The sequence below is a fragment of the Lepidochelys olivacea genome (genome assembly GCF_965140295.1).
Source record: "Lepidochelys olivacea isolate rLepOli2 genome assembly, chromosome: 10".
Taxonomy (NCBI): Eukaryota; Metazoa; Chordata; order Testudines; family Cheloniidae; genus Lepidochelys; species Lepidochelys olivacea.
In genome coordinates, this window is record NC_140420.1 from 85,216,400 (window position 1) to 85,244,091 (window position 27,692).

At 46.6% G+C, this 27,692-nt stretch overlaps 1 protein-coding gene across 2 annotated transcripts in view; it reads left to right on the top strand.

The window, feature by feature from the left end:
* The window catches only part of PPIP5K1 (diphosphoinositol pentakisphosphate kinase 1), a 145,716-nt gene that overhangs the window by 30,001 nt on the left and 88,023 nt on the right, over positions 1-27,692 (top strand). For both annotated transcript variants that reach the window (XM_084640955.1, XM_084640954.1), the window contains 4 exons: positions 15,201-15,322; positions 16,585-16,767; positions 22,441-22,582; positions 24,986-25,209. In XM_084640955.1, coding sequence (XP_084497081.1) covers positions 15,201-15,322; positions 16,585-16,767; positions 22,441-22,582; positions 24,986-25,209 — 671 coding nt within the window. The remainder of the gene's footprint in view (positions 1-15,200; positions 15,323-16,584; positions 16,768-22,440; positions 22,583-24,985; positions 25,210-27,692) is intronic.

Consider the following 27,692-nt stretch of genomic DNA (forward strand, 5'->3'; position numbering starts at 1 on the left):
CGATCCCCGTTCGCTCTGCCGTTGACTCTGGAACTCCTCCACAGCGAGAGGCAGAAGCGGAGTTGATGGGGGAGCGGCCGCTACGCTATTCTCGTAGCTGAAGTTGCGTATCTTAGATTGATTCCACCCCACCCCCCCCAGTGTAGACCAGGCCTAAGTCTATAAGGTGCCACAGGACTCTTTGCCGCTTTTACAGATCCAGACTAACATGGTTACCCCTCTGATACTTGCTAATAGCTGTTAGCACAAAAAGCACACCCAATCAGCCAGTAAATTCTGTTAAGCAAGAGAAATCAGGGTTTGATCCTACAGGACAAGGAGAAAAAAGAAAACTTAATTTGGCAAAGGAAGCCACAGATTAACCCTAAAATGCCAAAACACCAATGGTATTGAGCCAAAGGTGTGTCATGACAAAAATGATTGTAAATGGACACTTGCAATGGATTTGTTGCTATTGCTAATGGTAAATTTTGTAACTAATGTATTGCTGTTACCAAGAACTGTAAGAATGTACAGTGTGCCTAATCTTTTGGAAGATCCCTTGAACATTTTTCCCTGGAAAAATCATGGAGCAGGTCCTCAAAGAATCAATCCTGAAGCACTTGCATGAGAGGAAAGTGATCAGGAACAGCCAGCATGGATTCACCAAGGGAAGGTCATGCCTGACTAATCTAATCGCCTTTTATGATGAGATTACTGGTTCTGTGGATGAAGGGAAAGCAGTGGATGTATTGTTTCTTGACTTTAGCAAAGCTTTTGACACGGTCTCCCATAGTATTCTTGTCAGCAAGTTAAGGAAGTATGGGCTGGATGAATGCACTATAAGGTGGGTAGAAAGCTGGCTAAATTGTCGGGCTCAACGGGTAGTGATCAATGGCTCCATGTCTAGTTGGCAGCCGGTATCAAGTGGAGTGCCCCAAGGGTCGGTCCTGGGGCCGGTTTTATTCAATATCTTCATAAATGATCTGGAGGATGGTGTGGATTGCACTCTCAGCAAATTTGCGGATGATACTAAACTGGGAGGAGTGGTAGATACGCTGGAGGGGAGGGATAGGATACAGAAGGACCTAGACCAATTGGAAGATTGGGCCAAAAGGAATCTGATGAGGTTCAATAAGGATAAGTGCAGGGTCCTGCACTTAGGACGGAAGAACCCAATGCACAGCTACAGACTAGGGACCGAATGGCTAGGCAGCAGTTCTGCAGAAAAGGACCTAGGGGTGACAGTGGACGAGAAGCTGGATATGAGTCAGCAGTGTGCCCTTGTTGCCAAGAAGGCCAATGGCATTTTGGGATGTATAAGTAGGGGCATAGCGAGCAGATCGAGGGACGTGATCGTTCCCCTCTATTCGACATTGGTGAGGCCTCATCTGGAGTACTGTGTCCAGTTTTGGGCCCCACACTTCAAGAAGGATGTGGATAAATTGGAGAGAGTCCAGCGAAGGGCAACAAAAATGATTAGGGGACTGGAACACATGAGTTATGAGGAGAGGCTGAGGGAGCTGGGATTGTTTAGCCTGCAGAAGAGAAGAATGAGGGGGGATTTGATAGCTGCTTTCAACTACCTGAAAGGGGGTTCCAAAGAGGATGGCTCTAGACTGTTCTCAATGGTAGCAGATGACAGAACGAGGAGTAATGGTCTAAAGTTGCAGTGGGGGAGGTTTAGATTGGATATTAGGAAAAACTTTTTCACTAAGAGGGTGGTGAAACACTGGAATGCGTTACCTAGGGAGGTGGTAGAATCTCCTTCCTTAGAGGTTTTTAAGGTCAGGCTTGACAAAGCCCTGGCTGGGATGATTTAACTGGGAATTGGTCCTGCTTTGAGCAGGGGGTTGGACTAGATGACCTTCTGGGGTCCCTTCCAACCCTGATATTCTATGATTCTATGATTCTATGATTCTATGAACATGTTAAAAGATACATAAAAACACATGTTAAAAGGCCTTGTAATGCTGATGTTTAGTGCCTGTAAACAGTCTTGGAACTTTTCACAGGAGAAAAGACATTCCAAACCTAATGTGCTGTATGAAAAGGGAAACTGAGGCACGCCACCATATTGCTTTCACGGCTAAATGCCAAGATTCCTGTACTATGAACAACATTTAATATCTACATTGACTCCATATTGATTGGGTTCCAAACATTTTCCAGAGTTTGTGTAGATAAAGTAGTTACGTTCTGTAGCTCTTGGCAAGATCACATAGACATACAGAAACCATGCTGCAAGAGCAGATCCAATCCAGTATTAGTCTACTCAAGTTTTACCTTGAGTTTATAAAAAGATTCAATCATGCTATTGAACATGGTTTTGATAAGCCATTTCTGTTATACCCCAATACTAGCTGTAGTGAGACAGAACCAAGAATGGGGAGCTCTTGGGATGCAGTCGGTGATGTTTGTCATCCCTTCCTGCATCAATTTTGCATTGGGGGTGTGACGTTACTGACATAACCAGTGACTGTATAGATAATTGTTGCAACCACTGTTATATATTTGCAGCAAATATTGTACAAAGGTTGTCGTGTAAGGTGTCTATGGAAAGGTTATAATTGGCTGATTATGATTATGCTATCTGTATGGGTGTATAATGTTTGTAGTTGAAGTTATGAATATTGGCTACGTACTTGTATATCAATGAGTTTTGATTCTAAGTAGCCTCAGTGAAGGTCAGTTTCTTGAGAAGGGACTGTTCTTAGTAAGTGCCCAATCAAGGAACACTTAACTGACAGTGAACTTTGGGAGACGCCAATCCACATCTGAGCTTTCCTGGGAAGGTTCAAACTAACATGTAAACAATGGCCTCTGCCTTTAAAGAACAGAGTCATGCATGGACATGTGGCTTGCCCACGTGACTCCAGGCTCCATCTTGCTGCTGTGATCGTACACAGGGCAGAGGATATAAAAGGCTGTGGCATCACCTCAATTTTGTCTTCAAACCTGTTTCTTGCCTCTGGAGGAACTTTGTTCAGCGCTTCAGTTTATAGCAAAGGACTGAAGGACCCACCCCAGCTGGGGATGTTCTCCAGAGACTTGATTTGAATCTGCAGCTTATTCCATCACTGCTACAAGCCTGAACCAAGAACTTTGCCATGACTGTATGTAGTTGATTTCATTTAACCAATTATAGCTCTCAACTATATTTCTTTCTTTTTATGAATAAACCTTTAGATTTTAGATTCTAAAGGATTGGCAACAGGATGATATGTGGGTAAGATCTAACTTGTATATTGGTCTGGGGCTTAGTCTTTTAGGATCAAGAGAACCTTTTTTTCTTTTACTGGGGTATTGGTTTTCATAACCATTCATCCACATAACAAGTGGTACTGGTGGTGATACAGAGGAACTGGAGTGTGTAAGGTAATTGCTTGTATGACTTATGGTTAGCCAGTGGGGTAAAACCAAAGTCCTCTCTCTCTGGCTGGTTTGGTTTGCCTTGGTGTGCAAAGGAACCCCAGCCTTGGGCTGTAACTGCCCTGCTCTCAGCAATTTGTCCTGAATTGGTACCCTCAGTTAGGTCCCACCAAAGCTAGCATCGTTACAGTTGGATATTAGGAAACACTATTTCACTAGGAGGGTGATGAAGCACTGGAATGGGTTACCTAGGGAGGTGGTGGAATCTCCATCCTTAGAGGTTTTTAAGGCCTGTCTTGACAAAGCCCTGGCAGGGATGATTTAGTTGAGGATCGGTCCTGCTTTTGAGCAGGGGATTGGACTAGATGACCTCCTGATGTCTCTTCCAACCCTGATCTATGATTCTAATAAAAGGAGTCCTTGTGGCACCTTAGAGACTAACAAATTTATTTGAGCATAAGCTTTCATGAGCCACAGCTCACTTCATCGGATGCATCCAATGAAGTGAGCTGTGGCTCATGAAAGCTTATGCTCAAATAAATTGGTTAGTCTCTAAGGTGCCACAAGGACTCCTTTTCTTTTTGCGGATACAGACTAACACGGCTGCTACTCTGAAACCTGTGATTCTAATGTGATTCTTTGGTGTATAAAGAGGGAAGTAGGAGCAGGAAGGTGATTTTTACATTTGTATATAGACTTGATGAGACTGATACTGGAACACTGCATTTAGTTCCGGTGTCCACAATTTAAAAAATAATGGAAAAATTGGTGGACGTGTAGAAGAGAGCCACAAAAATGATTTGATGGATGGAGAAAATGGCTTACAGTGAGAGACTTAAGGAGCTCATTCTGTTTAGCTTATCAAGAAGAAGACTGAGTGATGACTTGATCTACAGGGTTCTTTAATGTAACCAAGAAAAGCAGAACAAGAACCAGTGTCTGGAAGCTAAAGCCAGACAAATTCAAATGAGAAATCAGACAATTTTTGTTTAGTAGTAAGGGTGATTAACCATTGAAACAAAGTGTCAAGGGGGAAGTAGTGGATAAGGTGGGTGCATAACTGGTGGGAAAATTGTTCCCAGAGGGTAATTGACTGTGAACCACTGATAAACTTGAAGGACATATTGAGTGGGGTCCAGCAGGGATTGGTCCTGCTCTGTTGCTGTTCAATCTCTTCATCAGTGATTTAGAAAATGGCATAGAGAATACGCTTAACATAACATAAAAATGGCCATACTGGGTCAGACCAAAGGTCCATCTAGCCCAGTGTCCTGTCTTCCAACAGCAGCCAAAGCCAGGTACTTCAGAGGGAATGAACAGAACACGTAATCATCAAGTGATCCATCCCCTGTCGCCCATTCCCAACTAATGGCAGCAGAGGCTAGGGCACACTTCTGAGCATGGTTTTGCATCCCTGCCCATTCTGGCTAATAGCTATGGATGGATTTACCCTCCATGAACTTATCTAGTTGTTCTTTTGAACGCTGTTATAGTCTTGGTCTTCACAATGGCAGAGAGTCTTCTCCTGGCAAAGAGTTCCACAGGTTGACTGCATTGTGAGAAGAAATACTTCCTTCCTTTCTTCTTCCAGTGCATGCTCATATCAATTCCAGGTAGGTAGATAGAGGGGTGTGTGTGTATATGCATGGCTGTTGGAAACCTTTTCTCTAGCAGCTACCCGTCAGGCCGGCTGTGGAGCCCTCTGCAATGGTGCCGATGTGGTGCTCTATATACGATCCTGCTGGCCTGACTCCCTCCCCCCTTCAGTTCCTCCTTACCACCAGTGACAGTTGTTGGAACAGGGTGGTCCCTTGCTCACAAGTGTCCCACTAATCCCTAGCTCTTCTGCTTATCTTCGTGTATAGTTACCCATTGTTAGTTAATCCTTCTCTTAGTTTTTAATTGTAGTCGTTAGTGGTTGGGGGGAATTCCCCTCCAATGCATCCGCAGGGCTCCAGGGCATGCCATCCCAGGGCTTCAAACCCTGTAGCTGCTGCTTCAAGTCTATGCCCACGGGTGACCCCCACGACTCCTGCCTCCAGCGTCTGGGAGAAGCCCATCAGTCAGACAAGTGCAAGATCTGCAAGGCCTTCAAGCCTCGCACTAGGAAAGAGAGGGACATTTGATTTAAAACAACTCCTATGGAGTCAGCCCTCCGTCTGCAGCAGGACCCGGCCCCGAGCACCTTGGTGCAGAGTGCTCCTCTGGTGGTGCCATCCATGGTACCAAAAAAGGACTCTGCATGCCTACCCAGGGGCCAGTGGTCTCCTGGGCCCCAAAAGGGTTCACCCCAGCACCGCTCTCATTCACCAGGTGCCCATAAGAAACAGGGCAAGTCTCCGCAGCGGCCTGTCACAGACACTGCACCCCAGGCAGGGGACAGTGCGGGACATGGGCCTATGGCCAACAGACCCTTGGGCCGGGCTCAACCCCCACAGGCCCTGGTCTCCCCAGGAAGCCCTGTGCTCTTGGACTCACCGCAGCTGCAGGTGGGGGAGGTCATGATGCCTTCCATGCCAGACACCTTCAAAGCCACTAGGGGGCTCATTGAGATGACAGCACCCGAGTCTCCAACTTCGAGACCTCCACTACCTTGAGTGGTGTCTGCTCCCCGATCAGGATCTTGGCACTGCTCTGAGTCCCAGCATCGCACCTATACCCCATGCTGGTCCGACTCGCAGCACTGGTCCGACTCGCGGCACTGGTCTTGCAGTCCTGACCCTCATAGCTGCTCCTGCTCAAGGTGGTTGTCGGTGAACAGGTTGTGGTCCTGCTCGAGGTCCAGGTCCTGATCTGTGACCTCATGGCACCGCTCACAACACCAACCTCAGCCTGCGCTTTCCAGACATCGCTCGATGAACTGGCACCACTCTATGCAACGGCACCACACGCCATCCCAGTGCCGCTCCACCTTGTGGCACCGCTCCCCAGCACGGCACCAGTCCTGCTTGCAGCACACCTCCCGCTCCTGGCACCGCTCCCCACTTCAGCACCGGCCTTGATCTCCACATCGCTCTACATCGCGGCACCGTCCCGCACCAAGGCGAAGCTCCTAGTTGTGGCGCTGCTCAACCTCCCAGCAGTGCTCCACATCCCACTGTCGTTCCCTGTGCAGCGCCACCTGTCACCATCCGGACCTTGCTACCCTTCTTGGCACCCATCCCATCTGTTGGAGGAGAGAGCCTCCCTGGTGCAGTGTAGCACCGCTCCCCCTTGGCCGTCACACTCGAGATCACCCTCCCTCAGATCAGGCAGGGCATTGGGGGCATCAGAAGTGCACAGATCAGGGCCGGGGAGCCTAAGGCAGGATGCTTTGGCGCCTACTGGCAGTCCCAGTGGCAATTTTGGACCCCTTGGGTGTACCATCAGGCCCAAGGTGCCCCTCCTGGCGTCCCTCCATCGTTCCGTTCAGGGTCTCGCCTCCCTGAGGCAACCCTCAGCTGCCCACCACAGGACCCGGATCCAACCCCACATTCCCCTGGTGGATGCTACACCCAGCATTCAGGAGGACCCGGTTCTGGAGGATCAAGAGGCTGTCATGGAATTGGTCCTGCCATTGGCTTATTCCTCATCGTCCCCTGACAAGGCGGTGACAGGTACTTCCACATCTGGACCACCACCCATGGACTACAGGGCCCTGTAGGAACTCCTCCAACGGGTGGCCCTGAAGTCTGGACATGGTGCTGACCATCCTGAGGCACACCCTCGATTCCCTCCATTGGTGGCTAGATCCCCCTCATGGTAGATGCTGGGGTTCCTTTCCACCCTCCCCAGCCCACTTTGACTCTGGTAAGGGATGCGTCCACGCTGGGCTGGGGAGCGCATCTCGGGAGCCTGACAACTCGGGGCTTGTGGCAGGTAGAGGAACTGGCTCTGCATATCAACGTTAAAGAACTCAGGGCAGTCTGCCTCACCTGCCAAGCATTTCTGTCCTGCTTGCAGGGCCACTGCATAGTGGTACTGATGGGGACAATACCACGGCCATGTTTTATATAAACAGACAAGGCGGAGCCTGATGGTCTCTTCTCTGTCAGGAAGCCCTCCTACTGTGGGGATTTTTGTCTAGCCCACTTCATCCCTCTCCAGGCTTCATACCTGCTGGGCGTTCAGAACATGCTGGCAGACAGCTTGAGCAGACGTTTCCTCACACGAGTGGCTGATTTGTCCAGACATCATCCACTCCATCTTCCGCAGCTGGGGGTTTCCCCAAATCGACCTGTTCGCCATGGGAGCCAACAGGAAGTGCCCAGCCTTCTGCTCCTTCAGGGGCCACAGCCCAGGCTCGATTGCAGATGTGTTCATGATTCCATGGTCTGGTCAACTGCTATACGCCTTCCCGCCATTCCCGCTTATCCACAAGGTGCTTCTCAAGGTCCGCAGGGAACTGGGGATGTTTAATCTGCAGAAGAGAAGAATGAGGGGGGATTTGATAGCTGCTTTTAACTACCTGAGAGGTGGTTCCAGAGAGGATGGTTCTAGACTGTTCTCAGTGGTAGCAGAAGACAGAACAAGGAGTAATGGTCTCAAGTTGCAGTGGGGGAGGTTTAGATTGGATATTAGGAAAAACTTTTTCACTAGGAGGGTGGTGAAACACTAGAATGTGTTACCTAGGGAGGTGGTGGAATCTCCTTGCTTAGAAGTTTTTAAGGTCAGGCTTGACAAAGCCCTGGCTGGGATGACTTAATTGGGGATCGGTCCTGCTTTGAGCAGGGGGTTGGACTAGATGGCCTCCTGAGGTCCCTTCCAGCCCTGATATTCTGTGAAAGCGGAAGTCATACTGTTAGCCCCAGCTTGGCCTCGCCAGTGCTGGTACCCCACCCTCATTGACCTTTCGGTCCGGTCACTGGTATGGCTACCTCTCACTCCCAACCTCATCTCACAGAAACACGGTCATTTCCTTCACCCGGACCTTCAGTTGCTCCACCTCGTGGCCTGGAGGATCTGTGGCTGAACCAGGCAGAGCTCGCCTGCTCAGACCCGGTGAGACAGGTGCTTCTGGAGAGCCACAAGCCGTCTACTAGAGCCACATACAGGGTGAAATGAAAGAGGTTCTCCAGCTGGTGTGCCCAAAGGCAGGCGCTTCCACTCCAGGTTCCCATCCCTTGTATCCTAGATTATCTTCTTTACCTGAAGGACCAGCATCTGGCATTTGGTTCCCTCAAGGTCCATCCCCCGTGGCCATCTCAGCGTTCCACCCGGATGTTTCTGGGTGCTCGGCGTTCGCACACCCATCATGGGTCGTTTCCTGAAAGGTCTGGAAAAGATACATGCCCCGATGAAGTCCCCTATTCTGGCCTGGAACCTCAGCCTAGTCCTCTCCTGCCTCATGGGCCCTCCCTTCGAGCCTCTAGCTTCTTGTTAACTTCTCTACCTCTCTTGCAAGGTTGCTTTTCTGGTGGCTATCACCTCGGCATGACACGTGTCTGAACTGCGGGCTCTTACATCTGAGCCTCTGTACACTATCTTTCATAAGGACAAGGTGCAACTTAGGCCTCATCTGGCCTTCCTTCCCAAAGTGGTGTCCCGCTTCCATGTTAGCCAGGACATCTTCCTCCCGGTTTTCTACCCAAAACCACACAACAGTCCCCGCGAACAGCAGCTGCATTCACTGGATGTCAGGAGGGCGCTTGCTTTCTATATTGACCACACACAGCCGTTCCACAAGACAACCCAGTTGTTCGTTGCCTTAGCAGAGCAGATGAAAGGTTTGCCAGTCTCTTCCCAGTGGATCTCCTCCTGGATCACGGCATGTATACACCCTTGTTATAACTTGGCGAAGGTTCCTTCGCCTGCCATCACAGCTCACACCACAAGGGCGCAGGCCTCCTCGACAGCCTTCCTGGCCCATGTACCTCTCCAGGAAATCTGCAGGGCTGCCACGTGGTCTTCAGTGCATACCTTCACGTTGCACTACGTCATCATCCATAAATCTTGGGATGATGCGGCATTCGGCAGAGCGGTACTTCGGTCAGCTATATCTTGACTCCGACCCCACCTCCGAGGTAAGGCTTGGAAGTCACCTAACTGGAATAGATACGCGCAAGCACTCGAAGAAAAAAGGAGTACTTGTGGCACCTTAGAGACTAACCAATTTATTTGAGCATGAGCTTTCGTGAGCTACAGCTCACTTATTTGAGCATGAGCTTTCGTGAGCTACAGCTCACTTCATCCGATGAAGTGAGCTGTAGCTCACGAAAGCTCATGCTCAAATAAATTGGTTAGTCTCTAAGGTGCCACAAGTACTCCTTTTCTTTTTGCGAATACAGACTAACATGGCTGTTACTCTGAAACCTGAAGAAAAAATGGTTACTCACCCTTTTTGTAATAATTTTTCGAGATGTGTTGCTCATCCCTCATACGTATTCCATCCCCCCACCCCCCACCTGCTGGCAAGAAGGAACTGAAGTGGGGGTCAGGTCGTATATAGAGCGCCATATCTGTGCCATTCCAGGGGGCTCCACAGCCGGGGTAGCTGCTAGGGAAAAGCTTCCGACAGCCGTGCACGCGGAGCATGCACACACCTAACTGGAATAGATATGAGTAACACATCTTGAAGAACAACAGTTACAAAAAGGGTGAGTAACTGTCTTGTTTGTTTTTTAAACCTGCTGCCTATTAATTTCATTTGGTGACCCTTAGTTCTTGTGTTTTATGAAGGGGTAAATAACGCTTCCTTATTTACTTTCTCCACACAAGTCGTGCTTTTATAAACCTCAATCATAATCCCCCCCTGTAGTCGTCTCTTTTCCAAGATGAAAAGTCCGTGTTATTAATCTCTCCTCATATGGAAGCTGTTCCATACCCCTAATCATTTTTTGTTGCCCTTTTCTGTATCTTTTCAAATTCCAATATATCTTTTTTGAGATGGTACGACAAGTCTGCATACTGTATTCAAGATGTGGGCGTACCATGGATTTATATAGAGGCAACATTATATTTTCTGTCTTATTATCTATCCTTTTGTTAATGATTCCCAACGTTCTGTTTAGCTTTTTTGATTGCTGCTGCACATTGAGTGGATGTTTTCAGAGAACTATCCACAATGACTCCAAGATCTCTCTCGAGTGGTAACAGCTAATTATGACCCCATCATTTTATAGATATAGTTGGGATTATGTTTTCAAGTGTGCATTACTTTTCATTTATCAACATTGAATTTCATCTGCCATTTTGTTGCCCACTAATCAAGTTTTGTGAGATCCCTTTGTAGCTCTTCATAGTTTGCTTTGGATTTAACGATCTTGAGTAGTATTGTATTGGCAAATTTTGCCACCTCACTATTTACCCCTTTTTCCAGATCATTTATGAATATGTTGAACAGCACTGGCCGCAGTGCAGATCCCTAGGAGATCCGTTCTGAAAACTGACTATTTATTCCTACCCTTTGTTTCCTGTCTTTTAACCACTTACTGATCCATGAGAGGACCTTCCCTCTTATCCCACGACTGCTTACTACGCTTAACAGCCTTTGGTGAGGGACTTTGTCACAGGCTTTCTGAAAATCTAAGTACACTGTATCTACTGGATGTCCCTTGTCCACATGCTTGTTGACTCCCTCAAAGAATTGTAATAGATTTGTGAGGCATGATTTTCCTTTACAGAAACCATGTTCAACAAATCGTGTTCATCTGTATGTTTGATAATTCTGTTCTTTGCTATAGTTTCAACCTAATGAAGTTAGGTTTACCAGCCTGTAATTTCCAGGATTGCCTCTGGAGCCTTTTTTAAAATGTATAAAGTTTGCGGACAATACCAAGCTAGGATGGGTTGCAAGTGCTTTGGAGGATAGGATTAAAATTTAAAATGATCTGGACAAACTGGAGAAATGGTCTGAAGTAAATAGGATGAAATTCAATAAGGACAAATGCAAAGTACTCTGCTTGGGAGGGAACAATCAGTTGTACATATACACAATGGGAAATGACTGCCTAGAAAGGAGTTCTGCGGAAACGGACCTGGGGGTCATAGTGGATCACAAGCTAAATGTGAGTCAACAGAGTAATGCTGTTGCAAAAAAAGCAAACATAATTCTGAGATGTGTTTATCAGAAGTCTTGTAAGCAAGTTATGAGAAGTAATTCTTCCGATCTACTCTGTGCTGATAAGGTCTCAACTGGAGTTCTGGGCACCACATTTCAGGAACGATGTGGACAAATTGGAGAAAGTCCAGAGAAGAGCAACAAAAACGATTACAGCTATAGAACACCTGACCTATGACGGAAGCTTGAAAAAATTGGGTTTGTTTGTTGTGGAGAAGAGGAGACTGAGAGGGGACATGACAACAGTTTTCAAGTACATAAAAGATTATTACAAGGAGGAGGGAGAACAATTTTTCTCCTTAACCTCTGAGGCTAGGACCAGAAGCAATGGGCTTAAATTGCAGCAAGGGTGGTTTAGGTTGGACATTAGGAAAAATTTCCTAACTGTCAGGGTAGTTAAGCACTGGAACAAATTGTGGCATCTCTGTCATTGGAGGTTTTTTAAAAACAGGTTAGACAAACACATGTCGGGGATGGTCTAGTTATTACATAGCCCTGTCTATGGGGGGGACTGGACTAGATGACCTCTCAAGGTCCCTTCCAGTCTTACTCTTCTATGTTTCTCCAAATCTTGATGTCTTCAAATCAAGACTGGTACATTTCTGGAAGATGCTTTCATCAAGCACAAGTTATTGGGTTCCGTGCAGGGGTAGCTTGAGATATATACAGGAAGTCAGACTTGATGATCTAATGGTCCCTTCTGGCCTTAAACTCTGAGAGTCCATTAGAAATGCTTGACTTCGGACTGGCTGGCTCCAGCTTTGTGTGCACAAGGTATCTTCATGTGCCTGCACAGTGAGATGTTTGCCGTTCTTGTTCTGATGTGCAGGCTTGCATGCTGTTTCCAAGAGCCTTGCTGCTTCGCTGCTGTAGTTTATGAAGTCTTTAAATATACATAGTGCTGCAGTTTACAGTATAATGGGAACCAGTGGGAGCCAGACAAACCTGGAGACAATAAGGGCTATGCTGTTGCAACTAGAGTATGTAACTGATTCTGGCATCTCTTCTCTGCCTCTCATCCTGTAACAGTGTTGTCTCCTTTAAGAGCAGGCTTTCTGATGTGTAGTGCCTAGGAAATGTGTGTAATTACATGAGTAGGTAGAGAGCAAGCCCTGCAGGGAGAAGAAGGGAAAAAAATAAAAGCTAGGTCCTGATGTGTACTCAAAATGAGACCTGGGGGAGAGCAGGTTGTGTCTCCACCGTGAGACCCAACGGGAACAGCAGTGGCACTTAGGTTTTTGCTGGCAAGGACCTGGGTGTGGAGTCTGAGTGCGTATATGGTCAGAAGCTGGTGAGAGGGGCAGGGACTGCCTGGTGCTATGGTGGACCCCTGAAGCCAAGAGATGTAATGACTACAGCTATGTTTTAGTCACGAGTATTTTTAGTAAAAGTCATGGACAGATCACGGGCCGTAAACAAAAATTCATGGGCCCGTGACCTGTCCATGACTTTTACTAAAAATACCTGCCCTGACTAAAACTTGGCCAGAGGGACGCGGGTGCTCGGGGGGTGGGACGGGACCCCCACGGTGTTATGCAGGCAAAACTACACAGTATCATTTTAGGGAACAAGGCAAAAATGCCACGTTTATTTGACAATTTGATCTATAACCACTAGCTCATACCTAATTTTTCTTATATATTCTCTGTGTGTGTGTGTAACACACACACACAATTTATATTTTCTACACCTGCTGGATAGTTACCAGTCCTGAACGTAGCTTGAGTTCGCGGCTTGGGATCGTAGCTTGTGGTGGCTAACTGGCCAGGAAAGCCAGGCAGGAGGAAGGGCTGGGTCTCTGTCGGGCATGCACTGATGCTGCTCGATGTTGGCAGCAGAATGTTACCCTCCAAAGTCTTCCATCTCAGCCATCCTTTTTGTAGGCTTTAGTTTGAATCCAGAGTCTATAGGTCTTGCTGTGTCACGACGCCTCTGGGTTCGGTGTGATTGATCACCCATCAATTGCAGACATGACTTTCAGCCTGGGACCTGGCTTTGATGTTCCTTCAGTCGTACCTTTGTTCTTTTTCTTTTTAGGGTGGACTCTTCTTGCTTTGTCAAGGCTGTTGTCTGCATCTTCAGCCATTGGTGTTTACACTTTATTTCATCAGGACGGGCTGGGGCTGGAGTTTGATTCCATCCTCCATACGTACCTCATTCGTACATCTAAACTAATAAGATTACATCAGGGTTTTGCAAAATGAAGGTTGCAGCAGGCTTTTACAAAATGGAGTGAGCATTTTAAAATGGAGTTTGAGTTACAATATGGACAAGTATAATGAATGGCAAACAGTGAGCGGAAGTTATAATGTTGAAATAGTGCAAGTTTCAGTGATTTAAGCAGCAATTGGATTGAAAGTGAAATTTACAAGGGCAGCTGGCTGAACAGCTATGGCTCTTAACAAGCATCTTAATCATCAATTAGCTAGTTATTGGGGTGACCGTTTTATGAATGAATGTTGTTTCATTCATAAAACTTTTCTTATGAACAATTTCATTTATCAGTTCTACAGCAGATGTCGGAGGAGGGGGGAGCTGGGCTGTGGCATGTGGCCTGGGACCCCTGCTGGTACCGGTCCCGGGGGAGGGGGGGGGAGAGTTTGGCAGGGGCTTCCTACTTGGCTCCACATCCCTGCAGCTCCTAGGCGGCAGGGTCTCCACTGCTCCCGCCACAAGTGCCGGCTGCCGCAGCTCCCATTGGCTGGGAACCACAGTCAATGGGAGCTATGGGGATGGGCCTGCAGACAGTGTACGACGTGGAGACCCCTCTGCCATCTAGGAGCTGCAGAGGGTTCATGCTAGTGGGAGCTGGGGGGCCCCCCAGCCCAAGGTAAGCACCCCCCCTGCACTCCCCAACCCCTGCCCCTAACCCTGAGCCCCCTCCCACACACCCAAACTGCTGCTACTGGCCCTGGGGCTGCCCGGCTTGCACAGTCCCTGAGCTAGCACCAGCCACTGCAGAAGTCACGGAAAGTCATGGAATCCTTGACTTCCATGACAGACTTGCAGCTTTAGTAATGACTAGTCACTGTCCCTAGAAAGAGGGCTGTGGAAGACAGAGGACAGGCATGAACAGAAAGGGGTTTGTAATGCAAATAGAAGTTAATTTAGTCTGTTAATAAACCAGACCCAGGAAGAGAAGATTTTATTTGCAACTCAAGTCATACAGTATGTGATTTCCCCTCCCCCCCACCCACCCACCCGAGGCTCTAGTAGAGACAGGGGTGCTCCCCTGATGACACTGGGTAAACTGACCCTGCAGTTTGTCGTTCAGGGGCTAGTAATGGGCTGTCAATAGGAATGGCTCTGAGTACCCAGGTGTCTTCTTTAGCCCCTAATCACTGACTCGGGGGTTTGTTCCCTGCAAGTAATTAAGGGTTGTAGTGGGTTTGTGTAGTGGGTTCCCTTTTGCTCAGTGGGAGGCCCCTGCGCCTCACTACAAGGACCCACTCTAATAGCAGTAACTTGTTGACACCAACCCTTCCTGGATATGATGATTTCTCTGCTCCCTGGCCCAGTCCAGCTAGGACTACATGGATCGGTCCCATCCTGCAGTGGATCAGTAGAACTCTTAGCCTGTTTTTTCAGCCTGTGCCAGGGCCTTCCCTACCACAGTTGCATTCTGTGCAAACCCAAAGACTGAGTAAGTGTGTATGTTTCTGAACTTTGCAGAGAACTGTAACTGTCTCAGGAATGTATCTGTTCCCTAAAGGAGTAGAGTTTTGGAGGTGCATTTAACTCCGACAGATCCTAGCAGCTGACAGCTGTTGGTATTTGAAAGTTGTGTTTGAGTCTCTGCTCTCTGTTCCAGGTGACTATGCTGGCTTCCCAGGGTGTGGCCTGCTCAGACTGCATAGCACCTACCGTCATGACCTCAAGATCTATGCTTCAGATGAGGGCAGGGTTCAGATGACAGCAGCAGCTTTTGCAAAGGTGACTCCTCTCTTATGGCATCTGCGCAGTTCACAGCCATGTCTGCTGCAGCCCAGATAACCCAGAGGTGGTTCTTGGCTGTAGGGCTGATGGCCAGCAGCAAAGGATCTACACCATCTGGAGCTGCTACAAAACTTCACTAGATAGGTCTCAGTAATGATTTTCCTTTTAAAGCAGGCCCAGGTGATATGCAGGGTGAGCTCTCCTGTGGGTAACCTCTTTGCTGTTCTAGTGGGCGTGTCTGAGACTGTCCACACTTCACAGAGACTGTACGTTTACATGGGACAGCACTGGTAGTGCAATATGACCCTCCTATTTCTGCTGCGTTTGACAGCACTGGAGCAGTAGCTGAAGCCTGGTAATGAATCAGTCAGATCCCTGGGGGAGTTATTCATCTGGTATCCTGGGTATGCATGATGCCAGAGCCATTTGTATGCGTCTAGGTATTTGTTGCTTAGAAGGTGGTTTCTCAGAGGACTGCTTAGTTTAAGGCGGGGTGGCCAGCTGTGGCTCATGAGCTGCATGTGGCTTTTTTACAGTTAAAATGCGACTCACAGAGCCCCTCCTTCCATTCTCTGCTTACCAGATTGGGCGGGAGCTCGGGGGTTCTGTCCTGTGGCGGGGTGGTGGGGTTAGGGGCTTCTGATCTCAGGGCTTCAGCCCCACAGAGAGAGTCTGCCAGAGCTTGAGTCTTCAGCCCCACTCCTGCTGAAGCCCCAAACCCCAGGGGGCGCTTCCTGTGGGAGCTGAAGCCCCGAACCCTGGCGGGCATGCCCCGGCTCTCGAACTTCTGAAGATTGTCATATGAGGCTCGGAGACTCCGTAAGTGTGGCCACCCCTGGTTTAAGGTTTGTCTCTCTGGTAACCACTTGGTTGTAAATGGGCAGTGAAATGTTCCAAATGACAGTGTGGGGTAGGGATCAGGTTGGGAGTGTCTGTGGACACCACTCAGACAAATGGGAAATCCTAGTGTGTTCTGGAATCTGATTTGCAAGGAGCTTTCATTGTATAAATGGTTCCACCCCTTTAGAAGTCAGTGACTCAAGGGTGCAGTAAACAGCCAAGGACTGCTCCAGCCAAAACCTACAACAGTTCTTATTGCACTGACAGAATCTTTGGCACTTTCCTAAACACTGTTAAAACCATCCTCAACAGCTAGGATTTCATTTGGTGACTTGAAGGAGAAACTAGTCATGAAATTTGCTAGAAAGTGTGCTGGCTTGTGTTCTACTGAGCTGAAATCCTCTCCTGTTCTGCTCTAGGGTCTCCTGGCTCTGGAGGGAGAGCTAACCCCCATCTTGGTACAAATGGTAAAAAGTGCCAATATGAATGGGCTGTTGGACAGTGATAGCGACTCCCTCAGCAGCTGCCAGCACAGAGTGAAGGCACGGCTGCATGAAATCATGCAGAAGGATGCCAAGTTCTGCGAGGAGGATTACGGAAAGGTAACATAAGAACGGCCATACTGAGTCAGACCAAAGATCCATCTAGCCCAGTATGCTGTCTTCCAGCCATGGCCAATATCAGGTGCCCCAGAGGGAATGAAAAGAACAGGTAATCATCAAGTGATCCATCCCCTGTCATCTATTCCCAGCTTCTGGCAAACTGAGGCCAGGTATACCATCCCTGGCCATCCTGGCTAGTAGCCATTGATGGACCTATCCTCCATGAATTTATCTAGTTCTTTTTTTGAATGCTGTTATGGTCTTGGCCTTCACAACATCGTCTGGCAAAGAGTTCCACAGGTTAACTATGTGTTGTCTGAAGAAATACTTCCATTTGTTTGTTTGTTTTAAATCTGCTGCCTATTAATTTCATTTGGTGACCCCTAGTTCTTGTGTTATGAGAAGGAGTAAATAACATTTCCTTATTTACACCAGTCATGATTTTATAGATCTCTATCATATTCCCCCCTTAGTCATCTCTTTTCCAAGCTGAAAAGTCCCATTCTAATTAATCACTCCTCATACAGAAGCTGTTCCATACCCCTAATCATTTTTGTTGCCCTTTCCTGAACCTTTTCCAATTCCAATATATTTCTTTTGGGATGGGGCGACCACATCTGCACACAGTATTCAAGATGTGTGTGTACCACAGATTTATAGAGAGGCAATATGATATTTTCTATCTTATTATCAATCCTTTTCTGAATCATTCCCAACATTCTGATAGTTTTTTTGATGGCTGTCGCACATTTGAGCGGATGGTTTCAGAGAGCTCTCCACAATGACTCCAAGAGCTCTCTCTTGAGTGGTAACAGCTAGTTTAGACCCCATCATTTTATATGTATAGTTAGGATTATGTTTTCCACTGTGCATTTGCATTTATCAACATTGAATTTCATCTGCCATTTTGTTGTCCACTCACCCAGGTTTGTGAGATCCCTTTGTAATTCTTCAGTCTGGGACTTAACTGTCTTGAGTAGTTTTGTATCATCTGCAAATTTTGCCACCTCAGTTTACCCCATTTTCCAGATTGCTTAAAAATATGTTGAATAGTACTTTTCCCAGTACAGACTCCTGGGGGACACCACTATTTACCTCTCTCCATTCTGAAACCTGACTATGTATTCCTGCCCTTTGTTTCCTATCTTTTCTCACCAGTTACTGATCTACGAGAGGACCTTCCCTGTTATCCCATGACAGCTTACTTTGCTTAAGGGCCTTTGGTGATGGACCTTGTCAAAGGCTTTCTGAAAATCTAAGTACACTAGATCCCCCTTGTCCACATGCTTGTTGACCCCCCACTCAAAGAATTCTAGTAGATTGGTGAGGTATGATTTCCTTTTACAAAAACCATGTTGACTGTTCCCCAACAAATAATGTTGATGTACGTGTCTGACTATTCTGTTCTTTACTATAGTTGCAACCAGTTTGCCTGATACTGAAGTCAGACTTACCAGCCTGTAATTGCTGGGATCACCTCTAGAGCCCTTTTTAAAAATTGGGGTCACATAAGCTATCCTGCAGTCATTTGGTACATTTGATTTAAATGATAGGTTATAAACCACAGTTAATAGTTCTGCAATTTCACATTTGAGTTCCTTCAGAACGCTTGGGTAAATACCATCTGGTCTTGGTAACTTATTATTTAATTTATCAATTTTGTTTCAAAACTTCCTCTAATGACATGTCAATCTGGGACTGAGCCATCCCAGGTCTTGCTGAATCTGGAAAAACCTAATGTGCTAGTATTAAAAAGGATGAACTGAGTGGTTCTAGTTCAGACAGCCTAACATTGAGCCAGGGAAAATGTGGAAAGGCCGATACGGGATGAAATCGGTAAAGAATTAGTTAGTTAATTCCAGTCAACATGATTTTATGGGAAGTAGCTAACCCAATATCACTTTCTAATGAGCTTACAAGTCTGGTTGACAAAGGAAATAGTTTTGAGATAATATACTTAAACTTCCGTAAGGCACTTGGCTTAGTCCCATGTGACATGATTAAAAGATTAACACTGTACAGAACCAATGTAGCCCATATTAAATGGGTTCAGAATTTGTCTCCTACATCTCAAAAAGAAATTGTAAATGGGGAATCATTCTGTGAGGGCGTTCTAAGTGGGGTCCCTCAGATCTGTTCTTTACTCGGTGCTAATCACTATCGTTACCTGTGATCTAGCAGAAAGTATAAAATAATTACTAGTAAAGTTTGCAGGGGTCACAGAAATTGGTGGAAGGGTAAATAATGGTGGGGTCAGTTCTACAGAGGGATCTGAATCGTGTGGTAAGCTGGGCTTCTTTGAACAGCATGCATTTTAGTACAGCTAAATGTGAAAGTCACACATGTAGGAACAAAGAATGTAGTGGGTCACGCTTCTAGGAATGGGGAGTATTTTGGAAAGCAGTGACTCTGAAAGGGACTTCAGGTCCTAGTGGATACCAGCTGGACATGAATTTCCAGGGCCTTGCACTGGTTAAGAGAACAAACGCAATCCCTTGGATGCATAAGCAAGAGAATATCAAGTAGGTGAGGTGCTGTTACTTCTATATGCAGACCATTACAGATCACTGTGTCCAGTTCTGGTGTCAACACTTTAAAAAGGATGTTGGTGATAAATTGGAGAGGTTCAGAATGATTTGAGGTCTGGAAAACCTGGCTTACAGTGAGAAACTAAAAATAAGCTCAATCTATTTAGTTTTTCCAAGAGAAGGTTTTTGATGGCGTGATCACTATCTGCAAGTAACTGCCCGGGGAAAAGGCTCGTGATAGTAGAGGACTCTTCAATGTGGCAGACAAAGGCATATCCCAATCCAGTGGCTGGAAGCTGAAGTTAGAGGAATTCAGACTAGAAATAAGGGTGTAAATTGCCAACAGTCGAAGTAATTAACAATTGAACAACTTGCTGGGTGATGTGGTGGTTTCGCCATCACTTTTTGATTCTTTTTGAATTAAGACCAGATATCTTTTTCTAAAGGATCTCTTCAGCCAGAATTATAGGCTGATGCAGGGACCACGGGGTGAAATTCTCTGGCCTCTGTTATGGGGGTGCTCCAAGTAGATTATCATAATTCTCTTCTGGCCTTAAAATCTATGACTCTTTAATCTTCTAATCTTCTGCACGTCATTGCTCATATCTAGAAAGGCAGAGACAGCATTCTGACCATGTTTTATCTTAGTGATGGTGGTGGCCTAAATGCAGTGATTCCTTGCTCACTGCCATGTGTCACATGTGCATACACATCTTATCAGGGCCGGGCCACAGGCGGCCTATGTATACTGGTCAGTTACTCACTTGCGGTCAGGAGACAGTAGCAGAATCGGGGTTGAATTGGGTCAGGCTACCATAAAATGATAGCCAGTTATCACTGGTGCATCCGCAGGTGGCTAATGAGACCGATCTGAGATCCATAGATCTGGCCTCAATTGAGGCAGTCATTTCCCAGTGGAAGAGGCGGATATGGATCGTCGAGTCGGGCTGTGCCACCTTCTTTCCTTTCCTGTTTCTCAGTTTCCTGTTGTCTCCATTGATCTCAAAATACTGGGATCCTTTTTCATTTTGGTTAGTCAAGGGCATCCCAAGAGTTTTATGTCAATATTGCCCTTCATGTTAGTTTTGAGGGTGTCTTTGAAGTGCTTCCCCCGCCTCCCCATATCAATTGGCCATGGCTCAGTTGTGAGAACATGACCTGCTTCAGGAGTCAATTTTGTGGCATTCAAAGAACGTGACCAGCCCAGCAGAGTTGGTGGTGGATGATCATAGCTTCAATACTGGAGGTTTTGCCCTTGGGACAGAACACTGATGTTGGTGCGTTGGGCATCCCACTTGGTTTGGAAGATCTTGCAGAGGCACCGTTGATGCTATCCTTCAAGAATCTTGAGGTGTCTACTGTACGTGACCTTAGTTTTAGCACCGTACAAGAGAGCAGGGATAACAGCCTGGTACACGAGAAGTTTGGTTTGATTCTTGATGTCACAATATTCGAAGGCACGTTTTTCTAAAGCGGCACTGGCACGTTGAGGGTGGTGGTGAATTTCCTTGTCGGTGTTGGCTTTCTGCTACAGATAGTACTTACTTTACCTCAGCAGCTCAACAGTCTCGAGGGTCTCGATTAATCTGAATTATGGGAGCAGGATCCTGGTGATTCGGAGCCTGTTGGAGTATTTTAGTTTTCTTGGTGTTTTAATGCGAGGCCAAGTTGGTTGTGTGCCTTTGTTGGCCTCTTCCTCTCTGAGGTGAAGGGGACTTCCTTCCCACACAAGCATAGGGCCCCTTCCTCTCAGGTCTACCTGGAGCAGTCATGGCTGCTGTGCATGAGAAGTAAAATAATCAAGCCTGGATCCAGCCCACTCCATGTACGTTGACAGGACCCAGACTCCTCTGTACTAATGAAGCACCTGGCAGCACTTGCCCTCATCAGCATCTGATGCACTGGGAGTAAAGCATGGTACTCAACCTGGGGACCAGGAACAGAACCTAGAGGTTATGACCACCATTCCTTTCCTTACAACTAGACTGGGGGAGGGTCCCCCAAATTTTTTTTCTGTTGTAACCTGAGGTCTCAGAATGGAAGAAGCTGAAACCCAGTAGAGAAAAGGAAATGGCTTCTGTCAAGGTTGCTTCCCCACTCTGAACTCTAGGGTACAGATGTGGGGACCTGCATGAAAAACCCCCTAAGCTTATTTTTTACCAACTTAGGTTAAAACTTCCCCAAGGTACAAACTATTTTATCTTTTGTCCCTGGACCTTATTGCTGCCACCACCAAGCGTCTAACAAAAATAACAGGGAAAGAGCCCACTTGGAAATGTCTTTCCCCCCAAGCCCTACACCCCCTTTCCTGGGGAAGGCTTGATAAAAATCCTCACCAATTTGCATAGGTGAACACAGACCCAAACACTTGGATGTTAAGAATAATGAAAAAGCAATCAGGTACTTAAAAAAAGAATTTTAATTAAAGAAAAAGTAACAGAATCACCTCTGTAAAATCAGGATGGTAAATACCTTTCAGGGTAATCAGATTAAAAACCTAGAGAATCCCTCTAGGCAAAACCTTAAGTTACAAAAAGACACAAAAGCAGGAATCTACATTCCATTCAGCTCAACTTATTTTATCTGCCATTTAAACAAAACAGAATCTAATGCATATCTAACTAGATTGCTTATTAACTCTTTACAGGAGTTCTGACCTGCATTCCTGCTCTGGTCCCAGCAAAAGCAACACACAGACAGAGAGAACCCTTTGTTGTGTCCCCCCCCCAGCTTTGAAAGTATCTTGTCTCCTCATTGGTCATTTTGATCAGGTGCCAGCGAGGTTATCTTAGCTTCTTAACCCTTTACAGGTGAAAGGGTTTTTCCTCTGGCCAGGAGGGATTTAAAGGTGTTTACACTTCCCTTTATATTTATGACAGCTTCTCACCTATGAATACCACCTAGTCCTCTTGGAAGGTCTCTGCTGTACCATAGAGAGAGACTTTTGCCGACAGGCCAGGTGTGGCATGGAGGGTCAGGGAGGTAAAGGCTGTTGGTGGTGGATGTATAGGATGACTGTTACACAAGGCATTAGTTTGTCAGTTGCACACCATTTCCGGAAGCTTAATTGCTGGGGCTGGGCTGGATGCTCTGTGCTCTCTATATGAATAGACACTAACCTTTTTGTGTTCTCTTTACTCTGCAGTTAGCACCAACAGGCAGCATCTCGCTGGTCAACTCCATGACTTTCATCCAGAACCCAGTAGAGATCTGTGACAAGGTGTTTGCCCTGATCGAAAACCTCACTTCCCAGATATGCAAACGTCTGGAAGATCCCAAATCTGCAGGTGAGCAGCTGGGCTTGGGAATAGGGTTGTCCAGAGCAGAATCCTCTAGATTGGTCTGTGCAAGCAAGAGCTCTGAGCTGTATAAATATGTGTCTGCAGTAAAGAGGCCTAAGAAACGCACACTTGGAGAGAGGCTTGGCTAATGCATGAAGGGAGCAGTTGGACTCAGCTGAGCAGCATAGTTCAGCTCCGGAGGAGGAGCCTTCCAAAGCGTGGTAGAAAGCTCCAGTTCTTTAAAATATATATATCGAGTCTGGTCTGCATGCTGTTGATCTGGAAGCTTCCATTCTTATTTTGAACCATGTTCTGGAAAGGTGTAACGCCAAGGAGCTGGATTGCTCTGTGTTCAAGGCGTTAGTGATTACTGTTAGCAACAATGCAGACTTCTTGGGTGTGACTGGGTTTTCCAAGCCCATTTGTGGTATTTGCTATGAGGCTGTAGGTCTTTCTTTATTTTTCCTTTCCCAGCTGGAATCCCAGCTATCGGAAACACGTGCAGTCTTGTCAGTTGAAACTCAAATAAGAGTAGCCTGGGTGTGAACATAGAATCATAGCAATATGGGGTTGGAAGGGACCTCAAAGTCATCAAGTCCAGCCCACTGCACTGAGGCAGGACCAAGTAAACCTAGACCAGCCCTGACAGGTGTTTGTCCAACCTGTTCTTAAAAACCTCCAATGAGGGAGATTCCATAACCGCCATTGGAAGCCTTATTCTGGAGCTTAACTACTGTTCAAGTGAGAGAGATTTTCCTAATATCTAACCTAAACTTCCCTTGTTGCAGATTAAGCCTATTACTTCTTGTCCTACCTTTAGTGGACATGCAGAACAAACGATCCCAGTCCTCTTTATAAGAGCCATTATCATATTTGGAGACTTATCAGGTCCCCCTCAGTCTTCTTTTCTCAAGACTAAGCGTACTCACTGTTTTAACTTTTTCTCATAAGTCAGGATCTCTAAATCTTTTATCATCTTTCTTGCTCTATTTTGTAGTCTCTCCATTTTGTCCACCTCTTCCTAAAGCATGGTCCCCAGAATGGACACACTACTCCAAATGACAACTCACTAGTGCCAAGTAGAGCGGGACAGTTACCTCTTTTATGTCTTACATATGTCAGTCCTGTTTAGTACACCTCAGAGTGATATTAGCCTGTTTTGCAACTGCTTTACATTTTTGACTCGGATTTAATTTGTGATCTGCTAGAACCCTCATTTCCCCCCCCTCCCCACCCTGATTCTTTTCAGCAGTACTACCGCCGAGCCAGTTATTTCCCATTTTGTAGTTATGCATTTGGTTGGGTTTTTTTTCCTTGTTGAGTAAAGTACTTTGGTGGTTTCATTTTATTGATTTCAGACCAGTTCTCCAATTTGTCAAGGTTGTTTTGAATTCTGATCCTGTCCTCCAAAGTGCTTTAACCCCTCCCAGCTTGGTGTCATCTGCAGACTTTATAAGCATACTCTCCACTCCATTATCCAAGTAATTAATTAAAATATTGAATAGTACCTACCCAGGACTGAGCCCTGTGGGATCCCACTAGATACATCATAGAATATTAGGGTTGGAAGAGCGCTCAGGAGGTCATCTAGTCCAATCCCCTGCTCAAAGCAGGACCAACACCAACTAAATCATCCCAGCCAAGGCTTTGTCAAGCCGGGCCTTAAAAACCTCTAAGGATGGAGATTCCACCACCTCCCTAGGTAACCCATTCCAGTGCTTCACCACCCTCCCAGTTTGACTACGGCTGATTTGATAACTGCTTTTTGAGTACGGTCTTTCAACCAGTTGTGCACCCACCTCGTAGTAATTTCATCTTGACCACATTTCCCTAGTTTGCTTATGAGAGTGTCGTGTGACTGTGTCAAAAGCCTTACTAAAATCAAGATACATCCTGTCTACTGGTTCTCTCCCCCCACCAGGTCATAATCCTTTCAAAGAAGGAAATTGGGTTGGTTTGGCATGGTTTATTCTTGACAAATCCATGCTGGCTATTGCTTATAACCCTATTATCCTCCAGGAGCATAAAAGTTGATTGTTGAATAATTACCAGGTATCAAAGATAGGCTGACTACTCTATCATGCTTCAGGATCTCCTTTTAGTATGTCTACACTGCACTTTAAAACCTGCAGCAGTGAGTCTCAGAGCCTGGGTCTATAGCACTCAGGCTCCTGCTAAGGCACTAAAAAGAGCTGTGTAGACATCTGGGCTCAGGCTGGAGCTCAGGCTCTGAAGCCTGGGGTGATGGGTGTGTTTCTCCAGCCCAAGTATGGACGTCTACAGGGCTCTTTTTAGTACAAGCCTGAGCCTGTAGCCCCGGCTCTGTACAGCAGGTTTTCAAACACAGTGTAGAGAGAGCCTCTGTTTCCCTTTTTAAAACATATTTGTTTTGTTATTGCTGCTCTTTAGACCTGCAGCTGTACCACAGTGAGACTTTGGAGCTGATGCTGCAGCGCTGGAGCAAGTTGGAGAGGGATTTCCGCATGAAGAATGGGCGCTATGACATCAGCAAGATCCCTGATATCTATGACTGCATCAAATATGATGTACAACACAATTGCACTCTGAAGCTGGAGGGCACTGCTGAACTCTTCAAACTCTCCAAAGCCTTGGCAGATGTGATCATACCCCAGGTACAGTCTGGCTCGACTTTCCCCTCTCTCCTAGGAGTGACGCTCGCTCTCAATAGCGGAAGTGTCTAACATGGGTCTCACAAAGGGATGTGTCTTCAGGCCCGTGTCAGGTTTCCCCACTGTGAGCAAAAACCAGAAAGTGATTGGTTGGTTGGTGTTTATAAGAGGATTTCACTGTATTGAGTAGTTCCTACTTCTTCTGCATTTTATCACTTGTGGGAGCAAGGCAGCTACTCTGCAAGCCACCCGTATCTTCTAGAGAGCATTGTCCACTAGGTCAGCTTGCCCCTTCCTTGCCCTCTTAGCGAGAAAGGTTCCAAGGCTAGGAAAAGGTAAGTGGCCCTAACTACCCTACAGTTCCTTCTAACCACTGAAGGTGCAGCAAACTTTGATCATATACAGTGTTCTGCGTGCTTATCTTGTTGGGTTTTTTCTTTTGCCATTTAGGGGCAAATTTTGTTTATAGTTAAATTATCAGCCAACTAATCCGATTTCTTAAGTGAAAAGTGCAGAAGATGAGATGTCCATCAGGCACGGGCTTCCTCTGGATTACCACAAGCAGGAGGGTAGGCTCCCTCACAACCTCACTGTCAAGGGAGACTCTCCAGGCCTGCTAAGCTAAGGTTAGCCCATGTACAAGTCCAGTGTCAATGTACAGGATTGTCCTGCAGAGAGGGGAAGGCTGCCTCACCCCCCAGCTGGTGGAAAAGCTCTTCAGGCCCAGTTGATTAAGTCTGGCTATCAAGTTAAGGATCTGCTCCCAATTAAGATCCCTGGATAAGTCCAGGTCAACCTAGCAGACCTGGCTGTATGCCTAAAGTGGCTCCTGAAACGTCAGAGGCCATTGTCTACCTCTGGAACCAAAGCATGGATCCAGCCAGCATGAGGATCCAACCCCTTTGAGTAGGAAGAGTCCCTTATCTAGTGATTCTGTGCCCAGCATAGGACCATTTAGGCTGAGGCTCTGGACCAGTCCTGTTCAATTGAGCCTGGTATTGCAGGAGTAATACATCGTGATCTTTAGCGAATTGCTTTTCTTACTGGCTATGTGCCCAATATGGGGACGTGAACATCCTTGTTGAGATCTTTCCACCAGTGGAAATTGGGAATCACATTGCAAACTTCTAATTGAGTTCAGGATGGTGGATTTCTGTTATGGGATGGAGTCTTAATGATGGTCTTCCTGTCTGGTCGTGTTCACATGTAAACTCTTGATGCTCTGCTTGTCTAGGAGAGGGTTTTCCCCTTTGATGCCCTGTCTTTCAGGCCCTCTCCTTGAAAGTCAAGAGTGGGACGGAATCCATTTATAGACTCTCTTACTACCAGAAGCCTCAGCAATCAGTTTATTAGGTTCTGAAGCTGTGTTCCCTTATTCCAAGAAGGGCCCGTAATGGTTCTGTTTGGTTCCTAGCCTACCCCCAAGGGCTCAGCTGTGCCACAGAAATTCAACCTCCAAGGATTGGGTTTGAGAATCTAGCACTGGGGTTCTAACCTGCTCAAAAACTGATGCCTGGCTCATGTCTGAGGACATGAGGTCATAAGCACTGACTCCATGGGTGCTGAGGGGCTGGAGCACCCACAGGGAGAAATTTGCGGGCGCTCCGCACTCACTGGCAGCCAAGCTCTCCCCTCCTCCTCCCCCGAGCGTGGCGTCGTCACTCCTTCCCATCCCAGTGCTTCCAGCCCGCTGCCTAACAGCTGTTTGGCAGCGCTTAGGACTTTCCGGGAGGAATGGGGATGTGGCGCGCTCGGGGGAGGAGGTGGTAAAGGGGCAGGGACTTGAGGGAAAGGGATGGAATTGGGGTGAGGGTGAGGCTGGGACGGGGACGGGGCGGAGGGGAAGTCAGTGCCTATGCACGAGGTTATGATACAGCCTTTTTCCCCACCTAGACTTTTTGTTCTAAGGCATCTTATGGATCCAAAGGTTTCACTATTCTGCCATCTTAACAGAAAAACAATATTGCTGATGTACTTTTATGTAAGATGTCTGCCTCCATGGGGAGCAGTGAAATGGTAAAACAAAAAATACTATTTTGTGTGTGCCACCATGTTTTGATGCATGTGGGGTGGTCAGCAAAAAACAGTAGCATTTAATTTTAAATAGGCCAATGCCTTTTCCTTGAAATATCACAAGCTGCTCTAGAAGGGTCAACAAATTTTGGTTAGATCATGTTTAATGTTTTACAGAATTATGGTTTTATTTTTGGAAGAAAAATGTTTTTAAAGTTTCTTTTTTACTATTATTTTTAATTTAGATCAAGATGGAGGTCAAATTCATCAGATGATAGTTTTTCCTGACAATACAGAAGATGTATGGGTTGTTGTTGTCTTTTTAATATGAGTTTGCAATGTTCTGGCTCTTCTCCCTGAGGTCCTGCCCTTTCTCCGCCCCCTGCCCTGAGGCCCCCCCACTCGCCACTCGCACCTCTCAATCCCCTTCCCTGAGGCCTCTCTGCTCCATCCCCCAAGGCACCTCTGCAGAA